This window comes from Gorilla gorilla, chromosome 16 (genome assembly GCF_029281585.2).
Source record: "Gorilla gorilla gorilla isolate KB3781 chromosome 16, NHGRI_mGorGor1-v2.1_pri, whole genome shotgun sequence".
Taxonomy (NCBI): Eukaryota; Metazoa; Chordata; class Mammalia; order Primates; family Hominidae; genus Gorilla; species Gorilla gorilla.
The window spans coordinates 92,457,059-92,484,291 of record NC_073240.2 but is presented as its reverse complement, the minus strand read 5'-3'; the positions used below and the strand labels follow the sequence as shown (position 1 = coordinate 92,484,291).

General features: G+C 42.6%; 1 protein-coding gene across 4 annotated transcripts in view; it reads right to left on the bottom strand.

The window, feature by feature from the left end:
- The window catches only part of SV2B (synaptic vesicle glycoprotein 2B), a 196,347-nt gene that overhangs the window by 24,062 nt on the left and 145,052 nt on the right, over positions 1 to 27,233 (bottom strand). For all 4 annotated transcript variants that reach the window (XM_019011197.4, XM_019011199.4, XM_019011200.4 and 1 more), the window contains exons 3-9: positions 19,159 to 19,339; positions 18,638 to 18,789; positions 12,639 to 12,772; positions 10,795 to 10,884; positions 4,321 to 4,431; positions 3,367 to 3,455; positions 2,411 to 2,575 (exon numbers count right to left, since the gene is read on the bottom strand). In XM_019011197.4, coding sequence (XP_018866742.1) covers positions 2,411 to 2,575; positions 3,367 to 3,455; positions 4,321 to 4,431; positions 10,795 to 10,884; positions 12,639 to 12,772; positions 18,638 to 18,789; positions 19,159 to 19,339 — 922 coding nt within the window. The remainder of the gene's footprint in view (positions 1 to 2,410; positions 2,576 to 3,366; positions 3,456 to 4,320; positions 4,432 to 10,794; positions 10,885 to 12,638; positions 12,773 to 18,637; positions 18,790 to 19,158; positions 19,340 to 27,233) is intronic.

Sequence of the window (27,233 nt, the reverse complement as noted above, 5' to 3'; positions counted from 1 at the left end):
CTCCCATCATCCACAGGACTCACCGTCCTCCCATCATCCACAAGATTCACCGTCCACCCATCATCCACAGGACTCACCGTCTGCCCATCATCCACAGGACTCACCGTCCTCCCATCATCCACAGGACTCACCTTCCTCCCATCATCCACAAGATTCACCATCCACCCATCATCCACAGGATTCACCATCCCCCCATCATCCACAGGATTCACCATCCCCCCATCATCCACAGGATTCAACACTGCTTTCTTCAGCCCCTGTTTCCTCCTCACTCCCACCCAGCAGTTTGCTGAAAGCCCGGAGAAGCTGAGCAAAGTTAAAATGACAGAGTGGATCAAAAGTCTCCACTTTCTGCCTAGCTAAGTGTCAGAACTGCAAAACCTGCTTGTTACAAATCACAAGGACTCTGCGTTGTATTGACTTTCATGCAGAAAGTATCATGTAAAACAGCGCCTCTGTAGGAATGAAGAGTTTCCCAATGAGAAAATATTTGTAGTTGTCAAGAGTACAAGATCTGGAGTCCAAATGCATGGGTTGGGAGATAGATATTTCTATGTATATTAGCTGTGTGATCTTGAGCAAGATACTTAACCTCTCTAAGCTTCTGTTTCCCCACTTGCAAAAGAGAAAGCATATTTCTTGTTCCCTGGAGTTTTGTGAGATATCTACATAAGGCACTTAAGGTAGCACCTGGCACACAGCAATGCTCATTAACATTGCCTGCTACAGTGACTATCATTGGCATTATTATCATTGTCACTGCTACCATTAGTATTACTTGTATCAAAATAATGTATCACTAAACATTGGGAACTTCAGAAATGAGGTCTCCTTTAGGGAATTCATCTCTGCAAGGAATGGTGTCACCCCATGGGTGACATCTAGTCATCCATAATGTCCCTTAGTTTTCAATATTTCCAAAGTATCCTAATAAAGCAAGGGTGATATTTCTTCCTTGGCAATGTCAACACAAGACCTCCTGACATACTAAAGAGCTCAGACAATGAAACATCTTGGGGGAACTGCTTCCACCACCACGAGCATTGGAGCCGCTATCCCTGCAGTGGTCACTCTGGGCAGAGGATAATGACTCTGAACTGTCTCTGCAGGGGATGTATGGATGCATGGGTATATGAGTATGGAAATGTCTGCGACTGGGCTTCAGCATTTTAAAAATTCTGAAAATCTGAACCCATGTCAATGATACTTAGTCCAAAACCTTCCTTCCCAAAGGTCTGATATTGGTAGAAATAATATTCTCGTTTTTATTGCACACTTTCTCACCTTAAATAACAGGAAGCCTTAGCTGAAGTCTAGCCTGTAAGAACAATATAGAATAAACTGAAAGAGGTATCCTTCCTGGGCTTCACCCAGCCATTCCTTTCCTAAAGTGGCCAGGAAGGAGTCACTACAGGTAGGGACTTTACTGAGACACCAGACGCATATGTGGGTGCAGACAGGGGGAGATAGAACATTCACCGGAGGGGAGAATCCGTGGTGTTAATTTTGTATTGAAGTGGTAAATATGGGGCAGTTAATGTGACTGACATTGAACTATCTGGGCCATGGTATTTCAGGTGCCGCTGTATAGCCCATGGCCACCCATTTACTTACCATTCACAACCTGATGAGCTTGCTAAGTACAGTTCAAGAAGGGACACAGCAGAGGGGTAAATGCTCAGTTTAGTGAATAATGTGGGCTTGGGTAAGCGTGATTAAGGTCCTGCCCTGATCCATCTTGAGGGTTTCAGAGGACAGTTTCAAAGAGGCATTCCTAAAGCACAACAGGGCGGATGGCCCATCTCATTTGTCCCAGGACCAGGAGAAGGAGGAGTAAAATGGATTGAGGAAGCAGCCCCACAAAGATGTGAACAGGACTTTTCTAATCCTCCACTGATTTTTTTTTTCCTCTAAAAAACACTCCTAGCTGACTGTGGACCATACTGATCAACCCTCCAAAGTAATATTAGGTGAAAGAATAACAACAGGGCTTTATTTGTCCTGGCATGGAAAAGCTTCTAGGGTCAAAGTAAAAGCTCAACACCCAGGCTTTGGACTAGTTCGGGAATCTTAGCAGTAAGAGCCCTAGGCCCTTTCTCTGGGCAGCCACTCTTAATAGGACATCACTTGGAAAAATGATCCAACTGACCGTCCTCAGTCAAATGTCTCCATCCTTGCATGAAATAGCTCTCGCCAGGAGATTAGGGCGTCGGGGAGCCAGCACAACACAGACACAGCCACTAGGGGAGCTATGGCGTCTCTGGCAGCCATGACAGGTTGTGATGATGACACCAGCCTTGGCGCTCATTCCCAGCCATATTTGATTCTTATCCTCCCTCCGGCTCCCTCCCAAGAACAGTCCCCACGACTGTCACCCTGATGTGAGGGAAGCCCGTGATCACTCACTTACTTATCATTCACAAGTTTCCCATGTTGGTGGATCTGATTTTCCATTGTGAAGTTGATTGTGGCACCGTACACATGCTCACCAAAAAATACCTTCATTTTAGACTTGTATTCTTCATCTTGAAAATAGCGGATCATATCAGGAAACCAAACTGTCAGTCCATAGTAACTGGAGTGGAGAAGGCAGAAGGTTGCAACAACAACAGGATTAATTATTTCATGATCAGGGTCTACATTCTTGACTTGATGCAGATCAAACTCATTGAAAATACATTAATTTGGTTCATTATTAGAAAATCTGACAATATAAATCCTCATATTAATAAATACAAGGGGAAAAATATGACCACCTCCATAAATGCTGAAAAGGCATTTGATTTAAAAGAAATTTTTTCCTGATACAAACACCAATAGATTAGGGGTTGAGGGACACCTCCTTAACACATAAAATATACATGTCTCAGCCAGAATCTTAGTGAATAGGGAAACACTAAAGACATCCCCACTGGCTGGATGTGGTGGCTCACACCTGTAATCCCAGCACTTTGGGAAGCCAAGGAAGGCAGATCACTTGTCAGGAATTCAAGACCATCCTGGCCAACATGGCAAAACCCCATCTCTAGTAAAAATACAAAAATTATCCAGGTGTGGTGGCACACATCTGTAGTCCCAGCAACTGGGGAGGCTGAGGCAGGAGAATAGCTTGAACCCAGGAGGCACAGGCTGCAGTGAGCCAAGCCCGCGCCACTGCACTCCAGCCTGGGTGCAGAGCAAGACTCTGTCTCAAAAAAAAAAAAAGTTTCTTCTTTGTAGAAGCCACTAGAGTTGGTTTTCTGTTACTTGCAACCAAAGCATCCTACCTGATACAAATTCTAAGTCAGAACTCACTGTAATCCTCAATGTGTAAAGGAGGCCACTGAGGCACAGGGAATTACGAAATTTAAGTAAGACAGAACTTACCTTAATGCCATGGCAAACCAAACCACGGCCAGAATCAGTGTATTCATTCTGTAGGGCCCCATCACACAGTACAGGGCATTATCCCAGACCTACAACCCATACCAGAGAAGGATTGTTAAAGAAAGCAATGTGTGACTTTGTTTCTCCCACAAAGAGCTCATTACTCAGATATTCTAATAAGTTGCCTAGGAACCCATGGAGAGAACGGGTACCCCACTGTCTCCTAGAGGCAGCAAAACTGTCCAAATAACAAGGAAAGCCTCTTCTTCTCTTCCTACTGGCTGGCCTCATACTCTAACAGTCCAATAGGATGTTCCCCGGGAGCACAACATTCCATGAACGTGATTGAAAGCACACTGAGTTAGGACTTCAAGGCACTGAGTAACCTTGACTACTGAGTTCTATGCCCTGCCTGTGGGCAAGGGGGATATTGCAAACATTTACTGACCATACACCATGAAGGCCAACCAGTCCCAATAGACGCTGGCTGTCTGGCTGCCTCAGTGCTCAATAGCTGACTGGCTCCCTACTTGGAGGAGCCAGTGCTCCAGAGAAATGGCATTGCCCTTTTAGAAAAATGTTTCTTGGAAATCAAGAACAAGCCTCAAGGGGTCATTTATTTTACTCACTTCTTCCTCCCTGTGATTATTTTAAAATTTGCTAGAGAGAATAATGTTTACTCAGACTAGACATTTTACCTACATTCAAAATCCCTGCCTTGGGAAGGAAGAACAAAGAAAAGAAACTAAGATTTAGAGAGTTTTCAGCTCCAGGGCACACAGCAAGCTAGAGGCAGACGTGGGCTGGAGCCCAAACGCCCCCCTCCAGAGTTGCTTCCTCTCCATCACGCTGGCCCAGGTTGGTGGGGATGTTCAGGAGCTGCATTTTTCACCCACTAAGGTTAGAGACTCCCATAGAGACACATTCTCATCCAAAGTAAGCTCCCAATCATACCTGCTTGAAAATGGTCTTGAATCTGACCAGCCAGCGCTGGTACCAGGTTCCTGTTGAACTTTGGATCTCAATGAATTCATCCATTTGCTTGGGAGTTTTGATGTTGGAAACCTGAAAAGTAAAAATAGGATATAGAGAATTTGAACCCCACTTTGTGTCAGAGTTTTCAATGTGTAGTTTAATGTAACTATTTAAACTGATTTAGGACTAGAGGAGTCTGCGATTTCTCAAAGAGCATACTCAAAAAAAATTCAAAAACTGTTTCCATCACCTCCTCCAATAAACTTTTCATCCAGGGATAAAGACGAGCCATAGAGTGTCTCCATCTCTTTCTTCAGCCAAAGGACTGAGGATATGAGGAGACAGCAGAAGGGAAATACAGATGCGACTGGGCAATCCACGGGGAGAAAGCAGTCCCTGGAAAGTGGACAACGGACTCATCATTTCCCGAGGGCTAGGTCGAAGACAGCTTGGCTATTGTTTTTTAAACCCTAAAAACAGTGGGGTTTTCTGTTTTTTTTATTTGTTTGTTTTTGTTTGGTTTTGTTTTTTGAGACAGAGTCTCGCTCTGTTGCCAGGCTGGAGTGCAGTGGCACGATCTCGGCTCACTGCAACCTCCGCCTCCCAGGTTCAAACGGTTCTCCTGCCTCAGCCTCCCGAGTAGCTGGGACTACAGGCCTGCACCACCACACCCAGCTAATTTTTTTGTATTTTTTAATACAGACAGGGTTTCACCATGTTGGCCAGGATGGTCTCCATCTCCTGGCCTCGTGATCCACCCCCACCTTGGCCTCCCATGGTGCTGGAATTACAGGCGTGAGCCACTGCGCCCAGCCAAAACAGTGTTTCTTAAGCTTTTGGGAGAATCTGAGAATCTGCTACAGGCATAGGCTCTCTTCCCAGAAATGTCAAGGACATGACCACACTGTGAGCCTCCTGGACTCATCTTGCCACTCCCAGCTATGCAGCCTTTGCAAATGATCTTCCGCCTGAGGTCAGACAGAGAAGCTTCAGAACTAACAAAGCAGGCTCTGCAGCTGAACTCTTGGCTGGAGCTGGGCTTCAAGCTATTCAATACCTTCATGGATGTTATGACCCCCAGCTACAGACAAAGGAGGCTACAGGGGAAGTTAACATCAACTCAGGAAGCACCTTAAAAACCACACCCCAAAGCCTTAAGATATCCTCTCAAATGTCAATTTTTCCTTTCTTTGCTCCTTGGAGAAAATAACAGTCTTCCTTTGGGATTAGGGAGTGAGTGTGTTGACAACTTCAAGCATAATTACTCACTCTAATTTACGATTCATTAGAACAATTGTCTATGATTCAGTCTAAATTAGAATATGGCCTGTGTTACCCCAGCCCTGCAGATCGTGGGTTCTCAGCCGAATGCTTCAACTCCTTCTCCTTCCAAAGGTTTCACTGTGAGTTTGTGAGGCAGCCAACAGGGCTGGTAAAACCTAGAGCTCACAGCATGGGCATCAGCTAAGAGTCTGACTGCCCTAAGCTCTCCCTCCAGGCCACTGAATACACATCTATGAGCACGTCTGCTGATGGGACACGCACAGGAGTTAAACAGGTAACACCTTCAAGTTGGGCTGAGTACCTGCCCCTGACCACCAACCACAGGCTGGCTCTCTAAGGTCAGTTACCACTTTCTGGTTGTCTCTCTTTTTTCATTTCTTTTTCTGGCCCATCCAGCCATTTACTTCTACATCATTAATATAATCATCAAGTCAGTATAGAATACTGAGCCCATAACCTTTTTAAGTCCTTCTTCCTGTTGGGTTAAAACTCAAAGCAGAAGTTATGCCTCAGAGCTTAGTAACTGGCACGCATGCTGGGATAAGACCAACTCCAACATTTTATAACTCTCCGCACATTGATTTCTGCCTGCACATCCTTCCTCTGGGTGCACTCCCACCCCGAAAATGAGGAACTCTGATCCTGTTGTAAAAGGCTTTTGTGTCTGAAAATGGGCATTTTTATTTATTTCCTGGCTAAGATCTCATTCTTCAGCATTAGGCAGTTATATCTGTTAAAATAACTAAATGGGAGGCCACTCAACGGAGGTGGCTCTAATGCCCTGGGTTCCCACATCATCAAGCAGAAACCTAACTCAGAACTTTAAAGAAAATGAAACAAGCTCAGCCAATCCCTGGCTGAGTGGACACTGGCTGTATTATCTTGAACTTCCCACTGGAATAATCCAAATGAGGCAATGGCCCAAACTCTAACCCAGCGAATGCTTTCTCTGCTCTGCTTACATGTTCGACCTATAAAAGCCTCTCCCTCGTGCTCCTTAGGGAAAGCCCTGACCCACTTCCAGTGTGAGCTACCTGACTGATGAATCACTGTCTCCATAAATCAACTCTCTAAAATTTTAATGTGCCAGAGTTTCTGTCTTCACACAGTAGAAGGCATCGTCAGGAGAGAATGTGGGATCACTTCTCCAAAAATGGGGCTCCCAGTGGGGCCTGTTTGGTTGGTGTAGAAGGAGTCCTTCCAGAAGCAACAGTTAGGAAACGCCTGGCTAAGCACCACTGTGTGGAACCTTCTGTACGAGACGCCCTAGAGTAAGATGCAAGTGGGGAGGAGCTGACAGCGTGCCTGGGACAGGCAAGAGCAGACAGGCAGAACAGGGTGGGAAGGAATTATCCAGCAGGACTGCTCCTGGGACAGTCTGTGTGCATTTGAAATAAATCTGTTAATAACTGCTCGAGGCATGGGGAAATCCCAGAAATACACTCTCAGATTTAAAACACTAGTAACCTACTATGCATAAGCAAGGAGAAACTGTTTTATTCCAAAGGGAGAAGAATAGAGAGAAGGCAGAGGAAAGGAGGTGGAGAGACTGAATGGGAGGAGGGGCAGGGAGAAAGGAAGGAGAAGGCTGCACTCTGCGATGTAATTCCTCTGTTCACAAATGTTCGGGAAGTCCATTCAACCCAAACGCTTGGTATGAGTGATGTCTGTGTCTGTGTGTCTGTCTTAATGTGTGTCTGTGTGTGTGTCTCTGTGTGTCTGTGTGTGCCTGTGTCTGTGTGTTTGTCTTAATGTGCATCTGTGTGTTTCTGTGTTTGTGTTCCTGTGTCTGTGTGTCTCTGTGTCTGTGTGTCTGCCTTAATATGTGTCTGTGTCTGTGTGTGTCTCTGTGTCTGTGTGTCTGTCTTAATGTGTGTCTGTGTGTCTCTGCGTCTACATGTCTGTTTTAATGTGTATCTGTGTGTGTGTGTCCCTGTGTGTCCGTATGTTCCTGTGTCTGTGTGTCTGTCTTAATGTGTGTCTGTGTGTTTCTGTGTTTGTGTTCCTGTGTCTGTGTGTCTCTGCATCTGTGTCTGTCTTAATGTGTCTGTGTGTCTGTCTTCATGTGTGTCTGTATGTGTGCCTCTGTGTGTCCATGTGTTCCTGTGTCTGTGTGTCTCTGTGTCTGTGTGTCTGTGTTCATGTGTGTCCATGTGTCTCTGTATCTGTGTGTCTCTGTGTCTGTGTGTCTGTGTTCATGTGTGTCCGTGTGTCTCTGTGTCTGTCTCTGTGTCTGTGTGTCTGCGTTCATGTGTGTCCGTGTGTCTCTGTGTCTGTGTGTCTCTGTGTCTGTGTGTCTGCGTTCATGTGTGTCCGTGTGTCTCTGTGTCTGTGTGTCTCTGTGTCTGTGTGTCTGTGTTCATGTGTGTCCGTGTGTCTCTGTGTCTGTGTGTCTCTGTGTCTGTGTGTCTGTGTTCATGTGTGTCCGTGTGTCCCTGTGTCTGTGTGTCTCTGTATGTGTGCCTATGTCTATGTGTGTCTCCGTGTCTTTGTGGATGTGCTTGTGTGTGCCCGTGTTTCAGGCCAGGTTGATGTAGTGCAAAAACCAATCCAGCCAATGTGGAGTCAGAGACTGGAGGCAGAGACAGAAGACCATGGAAACATCTTCCAGGAATAAGCAGGAGCTCGGAGAGAAACTTAGACTTCCTCTGGCCATGGAACGAGGCAGCAGGGGCAGGGTGGCAGGACTGAGCCAAGAACACCCAGAAGCCTCACCAATGTGTGGCTTCCACACCCGCAGCACAGCGGGAGCACTACAGGCCATCACAGAGTCGGCGGGGATGGAAGATCGGGAGAATCACTGTGACCCTTAACATCTTTCATTTGGAGCATTTCTATTCATTATGTTTCTTAATAAATGTTTGCAGTACATGTTCTCCCTTATAAGTGGGAGCTAAATGATGAGAACTTGTGAACACAAAGAAGGGAACAACCAACACTGGGGTCTACTTGGGGGCGGAGGCTGGGAGGAGGAAGGGGGCAGAAAAGATAACTATTGGGTGCTGGGCTTAATACCTGGGTGACAAAATATCTGTACAACAAACCCCTGTGACACACGTTCACCTCTATAACAACCTGCACATGTACCCCGAACCTAAAATAGAAGTTTTAAAAAAAATTGCAGGAAAAGCATTGGTCCCATATTTCAGATATTTTAGAAGCATTAGAATTGAGAAAATATCCCATTGAAGAATTTTCCATAAAATTTATAACTTGAGTTAATTTATGAAAAAATGTCATAATAATTTAAATAATGGTTAACGTCTGTGTAGCACTTACTCCAAGCCAGGCACCGGTTTTTGTATTTGTTTTTGGTTTTTTTTTTGGTGTTTTACTTAATCCTTACAATAGCCACATATATAGGTATGATTATCCCTCTTTTCTCCATGAGAAAAATGAGGCACAGAGAGTACCTTGCCCAAGGCCACACAGCTAGAAAGTGTCAAAACTGGGATTTGATACTTTGGATGCAGGTCCTTAGCCACCGTGTGATCCTGCCTGAAAAGCAGACATTTGAAGCAACAGGTTAACAAGGGTAAATGGTTTACTTGAGACTGAAATTATGGAAGCTAAAAAATAAAAGCAGTGAATCAAAGTTAGGTAGGAGTTACTCCAGGATGGTTTCCTTGAGAAAATGGATTTGAAGTAGGGGAAGTTATAAAAACAGGTGCACAAAGATGCCTATAGCCTCCTGGTTCGTCAGAGCATGGCAGGCAGGAAGACAGCATCTCTGTAACTGTCAGGCCATCTTCATAGAAACTACCATTTACCATTTTGTTTTGGTTTTTGTTTGTTTGTTTTTGTTTGCTTTTAAAACTGGCAAGAAACAAAATTCAGACTAATAGCCAATGATGGTAAGGGTGTAAAGAAATGGATCCTCTATTGCCTGTGGCATTGTAGATCGGTACAACCCAGTTGAAATGTATTATGATTTGGCAATGTATCTCAAGAGCTATAAAAATATCCAAGCTCTCTGAGCCAGCACTTTTATTTCTAGGAGTCTACTCCTAGAAATAAAACAATCCTAGAACATGAAGGGGAAGGAACTATGTGCACAAGAAGGTTCATTGCACTAATATTTACAGGAACAAGGTAGTAAAACTGGATAAACAAGCTTCTAACATTAGAGACATGTTAGGAAAACCGTGTTAATGTTTGTAACATTACTGTTTATTAAAATGATGATTATGAATACTAGGAGACAGCATATAAAACAATAATGAGTGCTATACTATTAAATAATATGTACACATAAATATACATACATATGCTTATCCCCAGAGAAATCTGTTTATTTCTGTTATCTTTTTTTTTTTCAGACACAGTCCTGCTCTGTTGCCCAGGCTGGAGTGCAGTGGCACCATCTCAGCTCACTGCAACCTCTGCATCCTGGGTTCAAGCAATTCTCCTGCCTCAGCCTCCTGAGTACCTGGGATTTTAGGCACCCACCACCATGCCCAGCTGAGTTTTTTGTATTTTTAGTAGAGATGGGGTTTTGCCATGTTGGCCAGGCTGGTCTTGAACCCCTGACTTCAAGTGATCTGCCAGCCTCGGCCTCTGATGTGGTGTGGCTCTGCGTTCCCACACAAATCTCATCTTGAACTGTACTCCCATAATTCCCACATGTTGTGGGAGGGACATGATGGGAGATAATTGTAATCATGGGGGTGGTTTCACCCATACTGTTCTCATGGTAGTGAATAAGTCTCATGAGATCTGATGGGTTTATCAGGGGTTTCTGCTTTTGCAAATTCCTCATTTTCTCTTGCCACTACCATGTAAGAAGTGCCTTTCGCCTCCCGCCATGATTCTGAGGCCTCCCCAGCCATGCGGAACTGTAAGTCCAATTAAACTTCTTTTTCTTCCCAGTCTCGGGTATGTCTTTATCAGCAGCATGAAAATGGACTAATACAGCCTTCCAAAGTGCTGGGATTACAGGCATGAGCCACCGCACCTGGCACCATTTTTAAAAACAACTAGCAACCTAAGGAAAAACCTCAAAGGATATCCATCAAAATGTGAAGAATAATTATTATAAAGTAACAGCAATATCAGAGTCTTTGTTCTCCTTTTGACAAATTTTCTGTTATGTGCTTAAATTACTTTTTAGCAAACCAAAGCAGTGAAGAGGAGAACCCCCTTCTTATTGGCAGGCAACCCCACACTCACCGTGAACACTTTCTCTGGGGTCCCCTTAGCTCTCATGTTGGTGTCATGGACTTGCTTGAGAATCATCCAGGCTTCATCATGTTTGCCCATCTGGTGAAACCAAGGAAAGACACAGGAAAAATTCATTGCTGACTATGCCTTCTGTTCATTAAGGGTGGAAAATCCTACAAACTCAATGGGAATGTTGATACGAGCATTCCTAGCAGGTCTGAGGCAATTGCACATGGACTCATTACCATCTAGGACCTGTGAAAGACCAGGACAAGCTTCCATCCCCAGCCATTCTTACAAGGATAATAAGGTTGTTCTTTCAAGGTGTAAATGCTAGGTAGTAACATCATTATACACTCTGAGTAACTAATCACAGTTATAAGGTTGAATGGACTGTGGTGTGGGAAGCACGTTCGTCACTGATGAGATAAGGCAAAGAAGCAACATGTTACAAGTTGAATTGGGTCCCCCCAAAAAAAGATATGGTGAAGTGCTAATCCCCAGTACCACAGACAGTGACTTTATTCGGAAATAGGGTCGTGGCAGGTGCAATTAGCTAAATTAAGATTACAACATTCTGGAGTAGGTGGAGCCTTGTTTCGATATAACTGCTGCCCTTATAGGAAGACATCCATATGGAGACACAGAGGCATCAGGGAGGACACCATGTGACGATGAAGGCCACAACTGGAGTGTTGCAGCTGCAAGCCAAGGAATGGTCAAAATTGCCGCAAACCACCAGAATCTGGAAGAGGCAAGGAAGGAGTCTCCCGTACAGTTTTCTGAGGGAGCATGACCTTGCTGCTGCTTTGATTTGGGACTTCAAGCCTCTGAAACTGTGAGACAAATTTGTCCTTTTAAGTCACTCGGTTTGTGGCATTTTGCTACAGCAGCCCTAGGACACTCATATCCAACCAAGGGTGCAAAACTCCCTGTTGCATCTGCCTCCTGATTAAAGGGGTGAACACGGACATTGGACATGGAGGATCACTCTGCACATGGCTTAGGAAGGAGGCAGATAGGTGGACTCTGCAGATTGGGGCTGGAAGAGCCTCAAGGTCCTGTTGCCCCTCTGCCTGCTCCTGCACTGTCTGACTTCTGCAAGCAGGAGGTTCCCCTGCTGTTGGAAGGCTCATGGGACTCATTTCTCAGGACACAGATGCAGCTGTCTGGTGGCTGGGGACCCTGTGTAGCTAAGAGACCTGAAGTGCTTAGGAGCAGCAACGAGCTGTACCATAGCTCTCAGTGCCAAACACGGAAAACCAGCAGCTCTAAAGAGCTTCCTTTATTTATTTATTTTTATTTTTATTTTTTTGAGACAGGGTGTCTCTTTGTTACCCAGACTGGAGTGCAGTGACACAACCATGGCTGTCTCCAGCCTTGATCTCTGGGGCCCAAGCAGTCCTCCCACCTCAGCCTCCCAAGTAGATGGGACCACAGGCATGCACGCACCAAATCGCTCAACTAATTTTTTTTTTATTTTTGTAGAGATGAGGTCTCCCTGTGTAGCCCAGGCTAAAAAACTTCCTAATCAGGACCTCGGGGGACAGTGGGTGCCGTGAGGCAGCTCAGGAGCTGCCCTTCCACCACTGCACAGCCTTGGGAAAGAGCTCCTGCTCTGGGCTCCACAAGCTCTTGAACCATCCAGCATTGGCAGTCCGTGAATCCATGACCTGCCACCATCACAGCCGGCAGGTGCCAGATTTAATGATGAGTGAGGTCAGCCGACCCGGGGAGAGTTTGCAACACATAAGCAGCAGAGGATGTGGGACTAGGAGCTGAGAGAAGGAAGCGAGGCTGGGTTCCTGTGGCTGTTTTGTCGCTCTCCCCCTGGTGGAAAAGCACTGACTCACCTCTAGCAGAAACCTTGGGCTCTCTGGCATGAACTTCAGGGCCACCATGGACACGGTGCAGGGCAGAGCACAGACGATGACAAACACTCTCCAGCTATGGAAGTGGTAATTGGTCCCCATGCTGAAGCCCCAGCCTGCAAAGGAGCAGTCAGTCAAAGGATTTCTGGGACATGATCTTTTCCTCTACGGAAGAGTGACTCTGAAGCCCTGGCTCACAAACTTCAGGGCACAAGAGAGTCACCCGGGGAGGTGGTTAAAATGCAGACTCCTCAGCTGTGCCTCCGAAGCTTCTGAGTCATAAGCCTGGGATAGGAGCTGCATCTTGACAAATCTGCAAAATGATAATTCTCACATTGCAAATTCTGCATTCTGACAAATCCCCAGGTCCAGGCCTGGCCTGACATTTACAGAGCCTTGGATAAGAGTACAAGCAGAAGCAATAGCCCGTATCTCTACAGAATCATTATATTTTAAGATGGCAGATTGTTAAATGAAACATATTCTATTTGCCTGCCTTGACAAGCAACAAGCTAGAAGTCTAGGCCCAGAATTTACACCCACATATGCCACATCCCCTTTTCAGTCCCCCACCTCCTCCTTCCAAATAAGGGACCTCATGCAGACATGCGTGGACACACCACTGTGATGAGAATGGGCACTCCTGTCTTGATTTCTTGAGTCTATGGGAATTCCTGGGTCCTGAACACCCAGAGCATAATCTGGATGAAGATGGGGATGGGGGTCAAGGCCTCAGAGATGCCTTGCCTTATGGGAAGGGGTGCAGCCAGAGGAAGGCCAGAGCAGGGCCTCATACGACCCAGGGCTTCTATTGGTGATCCCTCTTTCCAACGTCAAAGGGCAATGCCAGCTCCAGGTGATTCCAGTGCAAACGGTTCAGGACCACATTTTGAAAAACACTGTAAGCTGTTATACGGCTACACAATTTTTTTAAATGAGGGACTGAACTTCTACATTCCAATGCATCCCATCATCATTGAAATGGGAAGATAACTAGCTCCTATTCAATCATCATTATTCAAAGCATTGCTAAAACCCATATTCAGAAATTACATTCAAGCATTGTTTTGAATATCCTCATGGGTAGCAAACTTCCCTCTTTTAAGTAATAAAGTGGAAAGAGCCTAGACTTTTGCAGTCACAGAGATCAGAGTTCAAATTCTGGTCTGATCCCATCGAACTGCACTGGTGGGTTTTCGCAGCTGTAGAATACAGGTAATGATACCTCCATAGATTTGTCATGTGTGAACGCTCCCAGCAACCCATCATACTTCACCTGCTTTGAGAGTACATTGATTTTTTTTAAGAAATAGCTCCATGACATTTAGTGCCAAGGATGTTGAATAAAATAGATAAATATCAGCAAAGATCAGCAAAAGAATTTTTAAAAAATAGAGCCGAGGTTATAAAATAGACTGGTTTTCTCATGCCATAAAGTATTTCTGAAGACAATTCAAATGGTATTTGTGAAAGACAAGACTATGTAAATAAATATATCAATTTATAAAGTTTAGAGGGCAATAGTCATTTGGATATAAAACTTCTATTTCATTTACTTAGAAATATAACATATGGCCAACTCCAGTGGCAAACAGCTTGCCTTGAATTCTTATTACTCCCCGTTGTGGTTCAACTTGTTCTACTCGCAGCAGACTCCTAACCAATTATCTGCTGTTCCTGCAGACATTTTCTACTCTATTTGTACAATTAAAAGACTAGGTAGAGGGAATCCCGGTGTGGAAATGTGGTCCCTTGGACACCTTTGGCCACAGCAACTAAACACAAACATCATCCAATACACTCAATCAGAATCAAATCTCTTTTTGTACAGCTTGGTCTCTTATCATCTCACTGAGGTTTGTTCGTTCATTTTAATTTTAATTAAAAAGCCTTTCCTTTCTCCTGGGAGTAACACTAGAAAGAGGAAGATAAAACCATAGCAATATTTACACGTTCTCAGCTCACGTGCAAAAACTACTCTGGCATCGTTAGAAGTAAAGGTGATCGAAACCACACAGCAGTCAAACTCAGATGGATAACCAGGGAAGAGGGGCAGAAGCAGTCATGTTTATAAAGTATTCTGCTTCAAAAAGATCTTTTTCTTTATGATAATATGCACAAATTATACAAAATCCATTATTCCGTCACGCCTCTATGGCTTTTATGGTGATTTCAGTAATCTGCATTTATCGCATTCATTAGGCACATCTTCAGGGCCCTAAATTAAATAAAATTAAATGGCAAACTGCTTCCAAATATTTGGAACAATATTAATTTGGAGGAAGGGATTGTTCTGTTTGCTGATCTTCTAGCTTGCCCTACTTTTCTCTGTCAGGATTTCACAAACAGCTGGTAATGCTGACTACAATGGGAATTAATCTTCCATAATATATCCATTTTTTTTTTTCTGAGCTTTACCCGTGAGTTCACAGGAAAACATTCTGAGCTTTGTAATTTTCTTTCTCAATGAGCCAATCACTCAGATTCCTGGTGCCAAGACTTCCCTTTACTTCATTCTTGCAAAATCAATTAAACAGGTTACACAAGCTGTACACACAAATATCAGTCTCTTCTCTAAAGCTACACTTGCATTTGTTAGAAGATTAATGCATTAGGCACATTGGAAAATACCATCAAATGTCTGGTTCACTGCGGACAAAACATTTGAGGCTTAAGATAAATAATGGCTCTTGTTACACTGTGATTCTAGCCTACCATATTTCTAGGATGGATTTCCCCCAAGTGAACGCCTGTTTCAATTAAGCCTGACCATCCAAGGGTCTTCTATTTTAAAATGGAATATAGAAGTCACAGATATCATACAGGCATACACATAGGGAAATGTCCTGTCCCTTTGGGGTAAAATAATTTTTTTAATTTTTTTATTTCCATAGGTTATTGGGGAACAGGTGGTGTTTGGTTACATGAGTAAGTTCTCTAATGGTGATTTGTGAGATTTTGGTGCACCCATCACCCAAGCAGTATGCACTGCACACAATTTGTAGTCTTTTATCCCTCACCCCCTTCCCACCCTTTCCCCGAGTCCTCAAAGTCCCTTGTGTCATTCTTATGCCTTTGCATCCTCATAGCGTAGCTCCTACTTATGAGTGAGAACATACGATGTTTAGTTTTCCATTCCCGAGTTACTTAATTTAGAATAATAATCTCATCTGGGGTAAAATACTTAACCACAAGCCCTGCTGTCAGCCCGCAGTGGTCAGACAATTACCATGGGGCTCCTCTGCCATGGACATCCCATCTATGTTGGTCAACATGTCCCCAACCTGAATTCTTTTATTGCTTTCCTAGAAGTCAGACACTTAGACAATAGTGTGTGTGTCTGTTTAAGTGTGTGTGTTTGTGAAGTGAAAAAAAGAGGTGGGTTGCCAGCTTCCCTCACAACATCCTCCTGCCTTTTCTTCACCACTGTGTTGCACACCTGTGGTTTGGGTGGGACTGACCCTACCCCTAGCTCCAGGGATGGGGAAGGAAGTGGATCTAAACCCTTCCAGACCTGCATCTCTTGGTGTATAGTGGTTGGCTGAGGTGGACACATGACCAAGACTGATCCAATCAGAGGGAAATCAAAGACCCTTTCTCATTGGTCAAGTGTGAGGGCGGGCTTTCCCCATGAAACAAGCAGTCTGCAAACAGAAAGCCTCGTATTGCTAATGCTTCCAGGAGGGAAGCTGGCCTGAGTACTAGAATTATCTTGGAGTTTTTCTCAACATTCATTCCTCTGTGCACCTCAAGAATTGCCAAAGGTTCGGGCTGGCAGGTATATCTAGAGCTGATTCTTTTTGTGTCACTTCTCCCCTCCATTTTATAGGTAAAAGAACCAAGGCTGAAAAGGTGGATTGACTTGTCCCATATCACACAGCACCACTATTTGGATTCAGCTTTTATTTAGATTTCAGTTGCTTCCCTCCATAAAACGTTTTTCAATCACTTCATTTAAATGTGAAAATAAGCCGGGCACTGTGGCTCACGTCTGTAATCCCAGCACTTTGGGAAGCTGAGGCGGGTGGATCACTTGAGGTCAGGCGTTGGAGACCAGCCTGGCCAACATGGTGAAACCCCGACTCTACTAAAAATACAAAAATTAGCTGGGTGTGGTGGCACACACCTGTAATCCCAGCTACTTGGGTGTCTGAGACACGAGTATTGCTTGAACCTGGGAGGCAGAGGTTGCAGTAAACCGAGATCATGCTACTGCACTCCAGCCTGGGTGATAGAACAAGACTCTGTCTCAGAAAAAAAAAAAAAAGAAGTGAAAATAATCCCTTAGTATTCAAACATTTGGACCAGCTAACAGAGAAAATGATATTATATCAAGAATTGTGAGGAAAAAAAGAAAAAGGAAAGCAATGCCCCAAAACCATATAATCAACAGCATAGTACATAGTACAAGGGCAATTAAAGTGTGCATTTGAGTGAGGGATATCTTGCAGAACCTGATAGTAGCAGTAATACAATTTTGTATCTAAAATTATGGAGAACTAGAATGACAGAATTGGCTGGAAAACTCTTCAACTCTTTATTTCACTATTCCTTTTCATATTTTTTCTGTTTCTGATATAAAATCCAGTGGATTTTCAAGTACTAGATATGGCAAAGACAACATGGTGTTCCCAAACCCACTTCCTCTACTTTGTGGGCACACAGCTAGACTGTTACCCAGTGTCCCTTGCAGAAGTGTGTGGGCATGTTACAGATTGGGGGCCACTGGAATGTGAGCGGAAATGGTGAGTGTGTTCTACTTCCTGGCCTTCAGCCAACCTACAACTGCCCATTCTCTTTCCCCAAACCGGAGACCTTGTAAGCTGTATGTTGAAGATGACAGAATGACACAATGGAAGGAGTCTAAACTCCAGAATCACTGATGGAGCGGAGCCACCTGCAGATTAGAAATGCCAGCCGGACCTCACATAAGGGAGAAGCTTTCACTGTGTTAAAACACTGAGATTTCAGGGTTGATCAGCTTGTCAAGGTAATGTACCCAGTGTCCAACACCTTAACTAATACAGTAGGTACTGTCTAAACCAAAGCTTGTTCTTAAAAAGATATACATGCAGCCTCCATTAGCTGAGAAAGCACAGCAGAGAGGGTCATATTTAAAACAAGACAATAAATAGGTGGTAAACTACCGGTCAGCTTCAGGGGCAGCTGTCTGCTACCCCCTCGGGGTCTGAGGATTCTAAATCACTGCTAAACCTATACTCATAATCAGTGATTTACCAAAAATGATTTTGAATGATGATGATAGTATTACTAAGTATACTCCAAAAGCAGAATCAAAGTCAAAATTGCTGCCTTCTCCCTACTTTGCTCTTGATGAAACCAGTAGTAAAAGTTGATGTTGCCAGGTCTCTGTCCAGAGAATAGTGTTTACAATTATCCAGGAAAATAAAATTGTCCTGCCTGAAACCATGACCTTGTCTATAAGGGCTGCTGCACTGTCACAGCCAAACAAGAGTGACAGCAGGCACTAGGGCAGAAAGAGTACAAGCCTACTGCTCCTGAGGGGACATCAGGACTCCAGCCCCCACTCCACCACATGCCAGGGACATGGCCTTGAGCAAGTCACCAACTTCTCTTGGCTTTTGTCACATACCTGTCATCTATTAAATCAGGTTACCAAAGCCTAAGTTACTCAGGGGGAGGAGGGCTGGAGGAGATGAAGGTTGAAATTATTTCAAATAAAAGTAAGGAAACAAGAAAGGGAGAGAGGGAAGGAGAAAGGGAAGAATAAAGGAAGGGAAGGAAGGAGGAAAAGAGGGAGGACAGGATATATTTTTCAAAAAAGACATTGAATTGAAATTAACAATGTGTCTGCAATGTTAGAAGTTGTTAAGAAAGATCAAGGTCACATACAGGAACTGTGCGTGAGTACATGGAATAAGGCTGAGGATAGGAACTATTGTTTGGGTGCGGGAGCCATAGAAACAGGGGCCCCTAGGCTGTTTGGAGCCATGACTCACCATAGTGTGGGATGATGCTCCAGGCCATGGCAGATGCGTACAGGCCCCCAGTCATCCAGAAGATGCCCAGCCAACTGAGGTGTTCTCCTCGCTTCTCCCGAGACAAGAATTCAGAAAAATAGGCAAAAACAATCGGTAGAGCACCCCCAATACTGCAAAGGAAAAATGCCAGAGAGAAAGAATCAAGTCATACACTAAAAATGGTCATAGCAGAAACCAAGTTGCCTATACCCCACCTTAGGTTCTGTGGTGAAAGGACCCAGTGAATTTGAGAGACCGGCCAGGTAGTTCCTCTCTACATGTGGGAGGCAGTCTTGGATTATTTTGACATTGCATGCTGACTTCAGAGGCTAATCCTAACCCTAACTCTTTCTAAGGTTCAACTTTAATATAGTATCCTGAAAGTCAAACAAAAACTCAGTCAGTCCAAGGGTTTCTAGAGTTACCTCTTGGAGCTAGAATACCAGAATGGATGGGCCATTGGTCTGGGATGGTCCAGCTCCAGCTCCCTAAGAACATACCCGATGCCTGAGATGAGTCGGCAGAAGAGGAAGGCTCCATATCCCTGCACGAAGGAAGAGAGGGAGGCGAAGGAGGCATTGACGGCCAGAGACATGCTGAGGACTCGCTTCCTTCCCAGCTTATCAGCCAGGCCTCCCAGGATGAAGGCACCCGCCATCATTCCCAAGTAGACTATCATCCCTGCAATGAGGGGGAGGAGGGGAGAGAACAGAGAGAAAAGACAAAAGATTAAGACTATATAATGTTTACAAAATACAATGTTCATTTTTATTTATCCTAGAATTTCTGTGTCATAGACACAAAATGGTGGAATGTGATATTTGTGGCAAATTGGAAGTGCTATACAAATATGACTTTTTACACATTTTATCTTAAAAATGGCCTCACATATACACAGACTAACACAGATCAACCAAAACTGAGATAGCTGTAAGACCAGTCATTTAGGTACATAATCTGCAGACAAGGGAAATGCTGTAGTTTTTTAAGCAAGGAAAGTCTTTGTGTTGCAAAAGCCCTCAACTGGTGGATTATGTTTAAGGAGAGAATTTCCAGGGTAAAGTGTGGCAAAGTGGATATCAGGAAGGAAGAACATGGTAGAAGTGAAAAACAGCAATTGCCAGCAGGGCCAGCTATGTTATTACCATCCAAGAAGGACCTTTCTTCAAGCTACAACCAATGTCTAGACTTAAGGAAATGTAGTATATTTGTATATGGTGTGAGATAAGGGTCCAGTTTCACTCTTCTGCATGTAATATCCAGTTTTCTCAATGCAATTTATTGAAGAGACTGTTTTTCCCCTATTGTGTGTTCTTGGCACTTTTGTTGGAAATCAATTGGCCATAAATGTGTGAGTTTATTTCTAAGCTCTCTATTCTGTTCCATTGGTCTATATGTCTGTGTTTATGCCAGTACCATTGTTTTAAATTACTACAGTTTTGTAGTATATTTGAAAGCAAGTAGTGTGGTGCTATCAGCTTTGTTCTTTTGGCTCGACTGCTTTGCCTATCCAAATCTTTTGTGGTTCTATATGAACTTTAGGATGTTTTTCCTATTTCTATGAAAAATGCCATTGGAAGTTTGATAGAGACGGCATTGAATCTGTAGGTTACTTTGGGCAGTATAGATACTTTAACAATATTAATTCTTTCTATTCATAAACATGGGATATCTTTCCATCTATTTGTGTCTTCTTCCATTTCTTCATCAATGTCTTATAGTTTTCAGTATAAAGACCTTTCATTTCTTTGATTAAATTCATTCCTAAGTATGTTTTAATGTTATTGTAAATGAGATTGTTTCCTAGATTTTGTTTTCAGATACTTCATTGTTAGCATATAGAAACATTACTATTTTTTATGTTGGTTTCTTATTTTACACCTTTACTGAATTTGTTTATTTGTTCTAACAATTTTTTGGTGGAGTCTTTAGGGTTTTCTATGTATAAGATGCCATCTGCAGAAACCATTTTACTTCTTCATTTCTGATTTGGATGACTTTTATTTCTTTTTCTTGTCTAATTGCTCTATGTTGAATAGAAGTGGCAAGAGTGGGCATTCTTGTCTTGTTGCTGATATTAGGGGTAAACCTTTCAGCTTTTCATTATTGATTATGATTGTCAGTTGTGGGCTTGCCATATGTGGCCTTCTATACCTAATTTGTTGAGAATTTTTATCATGAAAGGATGCTGAATTTTGTCAAATGCTTTTTCTGCATCTATTAAGATGATCATATGATTTTTATCCATTATTATGTTAATGTGGTGTATCACATTTATTGATTTGCATATGTTTAAACATCCATTCATGCCAAGGACAAATCTCACTTGATCATGGTGTATGATCCTTTTAATGTGCTATCGAATTTAATTTGCTAGTATTTTGTAGAAGATTATTGTATCTGTGTCCATCAGGAATATTGACCTGTAATTTTCTTTCCTTGTAGTGTTCTTCTCTGGCTTTGGTATCAGAGTAATGCTGGATTTGTAAAATGAGTTTGTAAATATTCCTTCACCTTCAATTTTCTGGAAGAGTTTGAGAAAGGTTGGCATTACTTATTCTTTAAATGTGTGGTAGAATTCAACAGTGAAGCCAGCAGGTCCTAGGCTTTTCTTCGTCGAGAGGTTTTTGGTTACTAATTCAATCTCTTTAGTCATTAATGGTTTGTTAAGATTTTCTATTTCTTCATAATTGAGTGTTGGTGGATTGCATGTTTCTAGGAATGTATGCATTTCTTCCAGATTACACAACTGGTTGTGTGCAATTTTTCATAATAATCTCCTGTGATCCTTCATATTTCTGTGGTATCAGTTGTAATGTCTTCTCTTTCATTTCATTTCTAATTTTATTTGAGCCTTCTTTTTTCCTTAGTCTAGCTAAAAGTCTGTCAGTTTTGTTTATCTTTTCAAAAAACCAACTCGATCCTTTAACTATTACACTTTGCTGCTCTTTACAGATAAGCATTTGTTAGATTCCTTTGCTTTACATTAGTTCATTCTTTCTTCATCTGCTCACCCCCAGTATTGCTTGCCAAGTGAGGAATGGTTCCAACCTTTCAAGGAGATAAACAATAAAATGTATGATTATCTATGAGTGAGAAAAAAGGTGCTCAATAAAGGTATCTGTCAGGTATTATTAAAACCCAGAAGAAGAGCAAACCTTGGATATAATTCACTCAATGTGGGAAGGCTTCCAAGAGAAAGACATTGAGCTGTTCTTCAAAGACAAACAGAATTTAGTCTGATTTCCATTTGGTGACTGAGGCAAAAAGAAAGTCTGATATGTTTGGGCAACTTCTTGTAAGTAGCCTAGCGTGAGTAGAGCATAGTTCATGTAGGGGAATCTGGTGAGGGTTCAGGCTAGAAGGTAGGACAGAAGCCAGATCATAAACGTGTGTGTGTGTGTGTGTGTGTGTGTGTGTGTGTGTGTAAATGTAGATGTATGGATGCATGCATGTGTGATTGTGTGTGTGCACATGGGTGTTTGCATGTGTGTATATGGGCCCATAAACTGAAAGCAGGGAGAGCGAAAAGAGACTTAGAGGAGTGGTCCAGAGATTTGCTGAGAACTAGTCTCCACACCCCACACCCTGAGTCCACCCTAGAGAAAAACACTAGCATCCAATAAAAGTCTGTTTTTTTCTTTTACTTCAATAAAGCTATCTTCAGCACTTCTCAAACTTTACTGTGCGCATAAATCACCTGGGGATCTTGTTAAAATCATATACTGATTCAGCAGGCCTGAGATGGGCCCTGAGATTCTGCATCTCTAACAAGCTGCCAGCTGAGGCCAGTGCTGCTGGTCTGGGGACCACACTTTGAGTAGCAAGAGGCTAGAGCACATCTGTCCTCCTGTAAACAGTAAATAATGATGAGAATCCAGGCCTTGGAACCCAAAGATCTCATTCACTAGTTGTATGATTTGGGAGCAAAACCTCTCACTTTCTGAGGGTATTAATCACCTCATTTATAAACCGATTACTGAACTAGAGATGATCTCCAAGTTGCCTTCCCATTCATTAATTTTAAATTAATTTTTTTAAAATGTAAATAATGAAAGATGAAGTACTGTGGATTTCCAAGGAAGAAGATATGCAGATTAAAAACATAAACTCAGACACAAATGTTTGATTAAACTACTTAAGGCCATACAAGGCATTTTTTTGTTTGTTTGTTTTTTGTTTTTTAGATGCTCTGTCACCCAGGCTGGAGTGTAGTGGCGCGATCTCGGCTCACTGCAAGCTCCGCCTCCCGGGTTCACGCCATCCTCCTGCCTCAGCCTCCCTAGTAGCTGGGACTACAGGCGCCCACCACCACGCCCGGCTAATTTTTTGTATTTTTAGTAGAGACGGGGTTTCACCGTGTTAGCCAGGATGGTCTTGATCTCCTGACCTCGTGATCCGCCCACCTCGGCCTCCCAAAGTGCTGGGATTACAGGTGTGACAAGGATCTTTATGACATTGTACACATGGATCAAAATATCACAGGTGCTCCAAAATATGTACAACTATGATAAATGACTTTAAAAAGAATCGAATAATAATAAGAAAGATATCCTTAACAAAAAAGTGGCTTCTAACCTACCAGTCTGCAATCTTAGCAATGAACACTGTGCAGTTATGAAGTTATTGTCCCTCAGCTCCAAAGCCACCCTTCTAGACCTTACTTGCTCCACAAATCCGGGTCAGTTTTGCCAGCCACTCTCTGCTAGGTTCTGCCAATAGAGGGCGCTAGAGGGAGGCTTCAGGGCTGGGGAAAGAAGAAAGGACCTGTCCTTTCTGTTCCTGTAGGTTTCAGCCTGACTGCAGCAATTCCTTTCCAGATAGCAGCTGCATCCAATTAGCAGAGGCCACACTGCACTTCATTCTCCTCTCCAACGCCAGCAACTGCCAGCCAGGGCCTCTCTTCAGAGAGCTGAGTTGCAGCTTTATGGAACCCCTTTTCAAGATTCTAAGTTATAATCATTCCAATCTCTTTCCTTTATTTTCCAAGCCCTAGGGGAGGTAGCTTCTCCCTGCATTTGCTACCTCAGTGAAACTTTTCAAACTTTTCAAAAGCATTTCATTAACAGGATTTCATTTATTTCATTTATTAACAGGATTGTTAATAATTTTTACATTAAAATCTCTCTTTTCAAGTAACTGGTATGATTTGTCTCCTGACTATCCCATGACTGATCTAGACACCTAGACAAATTGGAAAACTTTACAAGTTAGATGTTGAATCCAACCCCTTAGTTTTACCAGACGAGGAGGCTGAGCCCCAGAAAGGGTCAATAACTTGCCCAGAACCTCAATGCTGGCCGAGGACCTGCTGGCACTGCATTTCTGGTCTCCTGGCTCCAGGCCTGGTGCTTTCACTACTAAACCTCACTGTCCAAGGTCATGGAGGTACCAGAGAGAATAAGAAGAGCTTCTCAAATGCTGTCTTTGAAGTCTAGGAAAAGGAAGAATGAAGGAAAAATGAGCCTACCACCAGGGAAGGGAAATACAAAATTAACAATGTCTCTGGAATGGCTATGTTATTAGACTCATTTAAAATCTGTCTTTAGCAAAAGAAATTTAAAAAATACATTTGGAAAATTAGAGTGCAGTGGAGTTATCAAAAATTACCTTAGTGTGAAGCAGATAAGGAACTAGTTAGAAGGCTAGAAATTCAATCTTCCCTCAATTTCACTCAACAAGCTCGGTGGCATATTAGGGAAATGATCCCTTAATATACTGAGATTTTTGAGGAAATTGAAAACCAGGATTGCTACTTGCAGAGCGGAGGAGGAAGAGGAGGAGGAGGAGGAGGAGGAGGAGGAGGAGGAGGAGGAGGAGGAGGAGGAGGAGGAGGAGGAGGAGGTTGAAAGGAGGAGCGATGTGGTGGAGTGGAAAAGACTTTTAACTGGTGGTAACACAACAAAGGAAATAGAATACCCCTCCTTGGAAGAGGGAGGAGCCTGCAGTGACAGGCGCCATGCAAGAAAGAGCCCAGTTCTGAGACTGAGACATCTGGGCCATGGTCCTGGCTCCATGATTACCACAGCATGCCTGTGGGCAGCCCATTCAGCCTCTCTGACCACTATTACATCTTTGTAAAATTCAGTGCCCATCTTTGCAGAGTTGTTAGGATTATATAGGGGAGGGGATTTAAAGTATCTAGCAAAATGCCTGGCACCAAAGTAAATGCACATTTAATAAAAGCTGCTATTGATGTTATTAGCAGTACAGCTTAAAATTGTCTAGGACCTTGGAAAGCCACAGGACTAGAAAAATAAAAATAAGATGGTGATATTTTAAAAACAAGCCAATCATATACTAAAGGAATATGAGGAAAAAGGATAGAGCATAGCAGAGGAAACTTATTTTTAGTAGTATGCCCTTTAAATAGACCTCCCTCTCTCCTTACCTGGAGAAGAAGCCAGCTTCCAATAAAAAGCTTTTTTTGAAAAATATTTTCGAAGTTTCCTCTAACAAGACTTTGAAGGGGGGAATTTTTTTTTTTTTTTTTGCTAACTCATATTTCTTCAGTTCCCACATTAAATGTCATCTCCTTAGAAAGGCATCCCTGATGTTCCAAACTAAGGCTCCACCAGCTTTTTCTATAAAGGGACAGAGCATAGATATTTTACTTGTAAAATGTACTTTGCCAATCTTCTATGATCTCTGTCACATCATATTATTATTCCTAAATTTACAGCCCTTTAAAAATGTTAAAAAAAAAAATTGGTCATAGGTTTGTAGACCACAGTTTGTTGGTTCCTGTTCCAAACTTCAGTCGTCCCTGATAGTCTTTTGGCAGCATACCATTGCTTCTCCTTTGTATCACATGTCTCTATTTGATATTGTATATTTATTTGTTTGATATTTGCCAAACTCCTGTGACTGTAAACTCCTGGATGAAGGGACCATGTTGATTTTGCTTGAGTAGAGTTCGACACTGTGTCTCTAGCACAGAGATGTACACATAGTAGGTACTCCATTAATATTTGTTCAATAAATAAAATAATCTAAAAGTAATTCCTATTCACTGTAAGAAAATCTGAGGAATACCCCCCAAAATGTATAAAAGGTAAAGCAATAATCTATTCATCATACCACCACTCAGAGACAGCTGTTGTCAGCAGGCTTTATTTTTGTATTTGTATTTGTACGTGTATAACTACATACTGTATTTACATGATAGAAATCTTTCTGTCTCGAAAGCTTCATAGTCTAGCTTTTCACTTAATAAACAACTCAGCAAAGAATATTTTATGCATATGTCTTTGTTGGTGTTTCTAGTTATTTGCTCAGAATAGATTCCAAGAAATTGAATCATGAGATCGAAGGAGATCAACAAGTCTGTGGCTCTTGAGACACAATGCCAAATATCCTTCTAGAGAGCTGGCAGATATCAGAAACCTCTTTTCAGCTTTAGAGATGCTTTTCACACAGACAGAAGATTTCCTCTCCACACCAGAGGCAGCAGGATAAGATGTACCATCAGACCGCACTGGCTTACCGTGGTGACAAGAAAGAAGAGGCCCTGCGTGGGTGAGCTTCTTTATTTAGCAATTAACCAAAGACAAATAAACCACTTCTAACCTTTTTCTTGCTTGAATATGTAGAAATTAAATGCATTCATTATCCTGAGAGGATTATGAGCTTCTTTTTCCTGCAGTGACTCAAATATTTATTTGACTGTATGCATATGCTTTGCAGGAATAAAAATCAGCATCTTCCAACTAAACCATTTCCATTGCATCTATCATAACATCTCTAAAAAGTAATTCCTATCATTTCCATTCCATTTATTTATTACTCAACCAAATATACCCCCCTTGAAGGGTAGTATTCTCTTGGACTAGGGCATGGGATTCACAGTCCCTCAAAGTGGTAAATGTGATCAATGTTTTAACATATATGGGAATCCCACAAAGAACTCTCACTTTGGTATTAAATCATGGAGGAACATCAGGGTATCCATCTGCACACCCTATGAAATAAGATGCATTGGGTAAGTCAGCCAGGTGCTTTGTTTATGTGGCATCTGGACGCTTGGAAACTTCTGGATGAGTAAACACTTTCTTTTGGGTCAAAAAGGTTTGGCTTTAACATGTCGTCTAGTGGAAACCAATCTAGAATCACCATGTTCGACTTTTCTAGTCTTTTATGGGTCCAGTAAACTCAAGTGAATGAATCTTCAGAAGTGGGTTAACTTGTCCATTCTCTTGGTAGTTGGAATTCTTTCCTAAATGTCACATAAGATATTTGGATACAAATGTGTAGAGGAGAAATGAAGGGACAAAAGAATGAGCATTTGTTGATCTCCTGCCATATGTAAGACACTGTGATAGATCACATGTATAATAATTTCAATTTGTCATTCCAATCTGGTGAGGGAGGTAGTAATGGCTTCATTTAACAGATGAGGAAACTGAGGTTAAGAGATTTCCTCTCTGACCACAATTATTAAAGTATAAGTAAACTTTCCCAATATCTGATGAAAGAACCTAGGATTATAGTTGAGTGAGTCACCAATGTCCCAAATTATGACATAGCCCATGAAGAAAGATACACTAATACTCTTCAAGGACAGCAGGGTTGGGGT